The following is a 7,607-nucleotide window of genomic DNA, read 5'->3' as shown; positions in this document are numbered from 1 at the left end:
GTGTGTGTGTGTGTGTGTGTGTGTGTGTGTGTGTGTGTGTGTGTGTGTGTGAATGTCTGCCTGTCATCTCTTGTTTATTTATTTTGTGTGATGTTTTCATGTAGGTGAACCTGTCGGCTATTGCCATCATTGAGGCTGAAGATGCTCTGAAGATGGAAGAGGCAGCATTAGCAACAGGATCTTGGGAAGGTGACAAGAGAATCGTAAGCAAGTAAGTCACCATCCCCATCATCAAATGTCTGCTTTCCATTCCAGAATAGGTTGAATGGATCATCAAAGTATGAATCAGTTTTTATTCAGAGTTACTGATCCTATCGTGCATTTTCACACAGGTTGGAGGACCACATCTTGCTCATATATCTTATTTTTAGTTTGTCTTCTATAGCTGGACACCTTTCCGATCACCAACCTCTGCACAGAGTACACTGGGTGTATTTTATCATGTCCCTCGAACTAGAGAGGTTTCCATGTCCTTGACAAGACTGGAAGGGTTCTGTCAACCTTGTGTAATCTCTACTTGTCTGTCAACAGCTTCACTGATTGTTCTGGGTGCATTTTATCATATCCCTAAAACTAGAGGGACATGAACTAGAGAATAGTCAGGTCAGCAATCTCATCATGGGCTGATGAAACCTGCTACTAGTATCATGTAAACCAGTGATTACTTGTTCTGTGGTCAGTGACTATGAGGGTTGGCTGAAAAGTTCATAGGCTGACCAAAATACTCTGATGGAATGTGACCCAATGAAGTTTATTTTTCAATGTAGTCCCCTTTTCAGTTCACACACAGTTCTCCCATCAGTGTTGCAGTGCTTGGATCCCATTAGTGAAGAAGTTTTTGTCCTCTTGGTCAAAAAAGTCATCAACAACAGGTATGATGTCATCATCACTGCAATACTGATTCCCAGCCAACAGATGATTGTCAGATGGGACAAAATCAGGAGAATAGAGAGGGTGATCAACCAACTGAAAGCCACAATCATGCGCAGCAGCCATTGAAAGCAAGTGCTGGAGCATTGTCTTAATGAAACAAGACCCCTTTCATCAATTTTCCTGGGCATTTAGTCTTGATAGTCTTTTGTAACTGCCTCAGTATGTTGGCATAGTACTCTCCATTGATGGTGTGGCCCTTTTAAAGATTGTCAATAAACTCCATGCCTTTTGCATCACCTTCCCTGCAGATGAAATGACCTTGGCCTTCTTTGGAGAAGGTGAGCAGAGATTGTTTCCACTGCATGGATTATCTCTTTGTCTCCAGATCAAAGTGATGAAGCCAACACTCATCCTGTGGGCTAAGAAATGTTGAAGGAAACCAACTGGATCTGTCTGAAACAATGTCAGATTTTCTCATGATGGGATCAGCCCAGTGCACTTTCAGTTAGGTGTCAGAAGATGTGGCACTCAATGAGCAGAAACCTTCATCATGCCAAGTTCATTGTGCAGAATATTCTCAATTCTCAACTGAAGAGTTCCATTGATCTTGTGTTGTCTCTGCTTCTCTGCTTGTTTACCAACCAACTTACAGTGGGAAGCTGGGTGCATTTTTCTGAAGCACCAGCACTTGTCAGGTTGGCTTCTATCCTGTAAGCTTAAAGAGTCCATGATATTCTGTAACGCAGCAGTTCTCACAGACCAGTTTTATACAAGAAAATTGCACCACAGACTGAGAGATTACACACATAACAAACACAATAAAGTACATAATCATCATCATCATCATCATCATCATCATCATCATCATCATCATCATCATCATCATCATCATCATACGTCTGTTTTCCCTGCTGGCATGAGTTGGATGATTTGATGAGCTGGCCAGCTGGAGAGCTGCTGGAGCTCCATTTGTCTGTTTTGGCATGGTTTCTATGGTTGGATTCCCTTCCTAATGCCAAGCAAAGGGTGCTTTCTATATGGCACCAGTGCTGGTACTTACGTGGCACTGGCACGAGTGCTTCTTATGTGGCACCAGCACCCACAAGAGAGGGAGTGGGGGCATGGCCATAAAGGACGTACCTGAATGTATGAATGGCCGCAATTTTACTTAACTTGATGTGTCTTCTCAAGTACAGCAAATCACAGAAGTTTTGGTCCCTTGTATGCATCACATGACCAAACCAGCACAGTCTTTTCTCTTGCATGCAATATCTGATGCCTCTTATACTCAGTTTTCCTCTTAAATCATTTACTCTCTGTTGCCTGTGCACACTGACATTAGCCATCCAACGGAGTATGCTGGCTTCATTTCTTTCAAGCCGTTGCATGTCCTCTGTAGTCATAGCCTATGTTTCACTGCCATGCAACACAGCTGTATATATACAGGCATCATACAATCTGCCTTTCATTCTGAGGAAGAGGCCCTTTGTTAGCTCTCTAAATTTTTACCAGTTGGTTCTTATTCTAGCTGTTTATGCTTTCAAAACTTCTTCCTCCACTATTAACTTAATTGCCTAGGTAATGGAAGCTATCTACTACTCCTAGGAATATCCCCCAGACATTTGAAGAAGTCTATTCTCTGTACATTGTTAGTGTTAATTGTACCTGCACATCTGCCACATGCAAAGACTACTTTCTCTCTTAACCTTCTTGTGGTACTACTGCACCTCTTATATGTCCATAGCTTTGCACTGGGTACACAGTATGGAGTTTCTATCAACACCTTTCTGACATATCAAGCAGGGCCATCTCCCTGAAAGTATTTGTGTAAGACTTTGGACTTTCCTAAATTAACTGTAAAACCCTTAGATTCCAGACTTTGCTTCCACACCTGAAATTTCCTCTCTAGTTCAGATAGTGATTCAGCTATAAGAGCAAGGTCATCAGCATAGAGGGGTTCCTAAGGGCAGCCAGTCTTGAATTCCTGTTATGGCCTGGAGGACTGTGATAAACAAAAGAGGACTTGGAGTTTTTACAGAGGTGGGCAGGTTTACATATAAAGCACTGCTTTCTTTCACAGTGTATTGGCTTGCTAATTCCACCAGCACTAGCAAGGACATAATGTACCTTGCAAGACTATGGACCCCAAGTGAGAAGGTGGGGGCTTTATTCTAGGAGAATAAGAAGTAGGGAGGGGAGAAAAAGGCCTGGAACAGAGCAGAGAGTAGAGAGGAGAGAAAAAGGCCTGGAACAGAACAAGTATCTTGCTGAAGAGGTGTGTCATGGCTATGAGCGTAATTCTTTTATCGGTTTCTGTTATTGGATTATAGCTATGCTAGAGCATTGCTTTGAAGGGTTTTTGGTAATTATATTGATGCCCACGCTTTGTCTTGTACTTGTTTTTTGGCTTGAACATGTCTTTGATTGTGCTTTTGTGTTAATGCATGCGTGAAATCAAAGCAAGTTTGTGTATATATGTATGTGAGTGTATGTGTTTGTCTACACAGATGCTTCTGAGTGTTTATATATATATGTGTGTGTGTGTGTGTGTGTGTGTAGCTATGATTTCATGATTGTGTGTATAAGAGCCATGCATATCAAAGTAGGTGCTTGTGAGAGACAGATCAAAGTGTGTGTGTGTGTTCATACACATATGTTCATATGTTAATTTGTGTGTGAGTGCTGTGTGGTTATATATATATATATGTGTGTGTGTGGTGTGTTACATTCACCAAATACCTTATCTTTTTTTCTTTCCTTTTTTTGTAGACATGCTGAAAATCTACTCCAGCTGGACAATGGCAAGAAGATCCCACCAACTGGCTGGAAGTGTGAAATGTGTGAACTGACCACTAACTTGTGGCTCAACCTCACAGACGGTGCCATCCTATGTGGGCGCCGTTTCTTTGATGGCAGTGGCGGTAACAATCATGCTGTTGACTATTATAACATAACCAAGTACCCTCTGGCTGTGAAGCTGGGTACAATAACAGCCGACGGTGCCGGTGAGTAGAAATGTGGGTTTGTTTGATATCATCATCATCAATGTAATTGCATTGCTATCAACATCACTGTCATGTTTTTGTTGTTAGCCCATCAGAAGTTCAATATTGTGATTCAAGTTGTTGTGGTCGACCGGATTCAACTTGGATGGATTTGAGATTTGAAACTTTTGGAGAAAGACTTAGCAATAATAATAATTTCAAATTTTGGCACAAGGCTACCAAGTTTGGTGAAGGGAGCCAGTTGAAAACACTGACCCCAGTGTTCTACTGGTGCTTATTTTATTGACCTTGAAAGGTTGAAAGGCAAAGTCGACCTTGGTGGAATTTGAACTCAGAACATAAAGACGGATGAAATACCGCTAAGCATTTTGTCTGGCATGCTAACAATTCTGCCAGCTCACTGCCTTAATAATAATAGTAATAATAATAATAATAATGATAATGATTTCAAATTTTGGCTCAAGGCCAGCAATTTCGGGGAGGGATAAGTCAATTACATCAACCTCAGTACTCAACCTGTACTTGTTTCATTGACCCTGAAAAGGTGGAATGCAAGGTCAGCCTCGGCAGAATTTGAACTCAGAATGTAAATAAGGATGAAATGCTGTTAAGTATTTTGCCTGACCTGCTAATGGTTCTATCAGCTTGCCACTTTAATAATAATAATAATAATAATGATAACTGTTTCAAATTTTGTCACAAGAACAGCACTTTTGAGGGGAGGAGTGTAAGCTGATTACATCAACTCCAGTAATTTTGTATCAAGCTCAAAAGGATGAAAGGCAAAGTTGACCTTGGCAATATTTGAACTCAGAATGTAAAGAGCTGGAATAAATGCTATTTGTCCAGTGTGCTAATGATTCTGCCAGCTTGATGCCTTCATAATAATATTGGTTTCAAATTTTGGCGTTAGTCCAGCAGTTTTGGGGCAGGGGCTAAATCAGTTAAATCGATCTCAGTGCTTGGCTGGTACATGTTTTATTGACCCTGAAAGGAGGAAAGGCTAAGTCAATCCAGACAGCATTTGAACCTAGAACCTAAAGATTAATGAAATGCTGCTAAGCACCTTAAAAAGTGAGATGCTTACAGCACCTAGGTTTCCCAAGTGGTCACTCGTCCAAATACCAACTGGGCTTGACATTGCTTAACTTTAGTGATTGGACAAGAACTGGTGCATTCAACATGATATGGCCATAAACATAATAATAATTTTAATAATAATGTTATTTCTAATTTTGGTGCAAAGCCAGCAATTTTATGATTTCACCAACTCCAGTCTTCAACTGGATCATATTTGTATTTCTTATCTGTAAACAGAGAATTGAGAGTAAGTTCTTAATATTTACTTACCAAATAGTAACTATTTCCAGGGAATTCTGAACACTACCAACATTAGTGTTTTCATTTAAATATGCAACTCTTTAAAAAGAGATTTTGTATCAGAGAACCAGAGCTGATCATACTGGTGTGGGTTTTGGTATGAAGTGGACCAATCATCATCATCATTATGGCAAATGCTCTTCTCTCTTTCATACTCTTTAGCCTACAGGCACAGATTTACAGTAGGTCCGTTCACTGGGGCCATCCTTGCCACATTCACCTGCCTCTCAACAAATTTACTAGGGAGTAAGCACATAACCATCAACCTTCATATTCCTTTTCAAATGGAATTTTAAAAAAATGTTGAAGATGGCTTCACTGAATAGAAAAGTGTGCATCTTCTGTTTTTTTCTGTCTTGTCCATTACACAATCTCTTTTGCCAGAACCATCAGACAGAGGTAAACTGTTTGTACTTTGTTGTTGTAGTAGTTATAAATAATTGTTGTTTTGCAGATGTTTACTCTTATGATGAAGATGACATGGTAGAAGATCCATACCTTACCAAACATCTGGCCCATTTTGGCATCAACATTGCCTCTTTGCAAAAGGTGAGTTTGTCATTGCCTTACCATTATTATTACCATAACAACAATGATGACTACAACCATCAAACCATCACAACCACAACACCACAATCACACCCTCTACCTCCCACTCATAATTTTGCTACTGCTGCTACCACCACCACCACCACCACTAAAAGAACAAGAAGAGGAGAAAAGCAGTGAATATAGCTGCAGTAGCACTACTACCACTTATACCAACACTACCACTACATATACGATAGATGCAAGCACCACCTGCACTGTGGCCACCACCACTGCCCATATTATCATCATTGTCACCACTACTACCTCTACTACCACCATTACCATCATTGTCACTCCTACCTCCATTACCCCCACTATCCATTCTATTCCCACTGCAACTTCCACTCATACCATTACCATCATTACTACTGTTTCCAATATTACTGTACTATCATCTGTAATAATAATAATAATAATAATAATAATAATAATAATAATAATAACAATGAGTAATAATAGTTTCAAATTTTAGCACAAGGCCAGCAACTTTGGGAGAGGAAGTAAGCCGATTACATCAACCTCATTGCCGAACTGGTACTTATTTTATTGTCCCTGAAAGGATGAAAGGCAAAGTCGACCTTGGTGGAATTTGAACTCAAACCATAAGGATGGACAAAATGCCACTAAGCATTTTGCCCAGCATGCTAATGATTCTGCCAGCATGCCACCTAATAATAATAGTAATAATAATGATAATCCTTTCTATTAAAAGCACAAGGCCTCAAATTTGGTGGAAGGAGATTAGTTGATTATGACCCCAGTACTCAACTGGTACTTAATCTATCGACCCCGAAAGGATGAAAGGCAAAGTTAACCTCAGCAGAATTAGAACTTAGAACGTAAAGATGGACGAAATGCTGCTAAGCATATTATCCTGTATGCTAATGATTCTGCTCGTTTGCTGTCTTAATAATAATAATCCTTTCTACTATAGTCACAAGGCCTGAAATTTTGGAAGAGGGGACTAGTCGATGATATCAACCCCAGCACCTAACTGGTACTTATTTTATGAACTATGAAAGGATGGAAAGCAAATTTGACCTCAGTGGAATTTGAACACAGAATGTAAAGGCAAACAAAATGCTGTTAAGCATTTTGTCTGGCATGCAAACAATTCTGCCAGCTTGCTGCTTAAATTATAATTATACACATTTAGGATAGAAGCTACATATTTAAAGGTAGAAGGGAACAGACATTTAGAGTGGTGGGTACAGACATTTAAGATAGAGGGTAAAGGCATTTAAAGTAGAAGCTATGACCATTTAGGATAGTGGATACAGACATTTCACCAATTCACTTGTGCATATATGCACGCACCTACACAAGTATTGCACACAAACATATACATGCATCTACGCATGCATTGTGGATACATACATATATATGCACACTATGCTCCGTTGGATGTGTAATGTCAATGTGAATACCCGTCAGAGTGTAAGTATCTTGAGAGAAAAGCTGAACATTAGAAGCATCAGTTGTGGCGTGCAAGAGAGACGATTGCGCTGGTATGGACATGTGGTGAGAATGGATGAGGATAGCTGCGTGAAAAAGTGCCACACCCTAACAGTTGAGGGAACCTGTGGAAGAGGTAGGCCCAGGAAGACCTGGGCTGAGGTGGTGAGGCAAGACCTTCGTACATTGGGCCTCACCGAGGCGATGACTACTGACCGAGACCTTTGGAAATGTGCTGTGCGTGAGAAGACCCGGCAAGCCGAGTAAGATCGTTGCCAGTGCCCCTGGACTGGCTTGTGCGGG

General features: G+C 40.5%; 1 protein-coding gene and 1 pseudogene across 1 annotated transcript in view; one reads left to right on the top strand and one right to left on the bottom strand.

Moving 5' to 3' along the window:
- LOC106871526 (ubiquitin carboxyl-terminal hydrolase 5) overlaps positions 1-7,607 on the top strand; it is a 67,321-nt gene that overhangs the window by 28,505 nt on the left and 31,209 nt on the right. The window contains exons 5-7 of the mRNA XM_052976831.1: positions 105-211; positions 3,643-3,878; positions 5,713-5,807. Coding sequence (XP_052832791.1) covers positions 105-211; positions 3,643-3,878; positions 5,713-5,807 — 438 coding nt within the window. The remainder of the gene's footprint in view (positions 1-104; positions 212-3,642; positions 3,879-5,712; positions 5,808-7,607) is intronic.
- LOC128250830 (5S ribosomal RNA) lies at positions 4,959-5,077 on the bottom strand (annotated as a pseudogene).

This window comes from Octopus bimaculoides, chromosome 25 (assembly GCF_001194135.2).
Source record: "Octopus bimaculoides isolate UCB-OBI-ISO-001 chromosome 25, ASM119413v2, whole genome shotgun sequence".
Lineage (NCBI taxonomy): Eukaryota > Metazoa > Mollusca > Cephalopoda > Octopoda > Octopodidae > Octopus > Octopus bimaculoides.
This window is presented reverse-complemented; position numbering and strand designations above follow the sequence as displayed.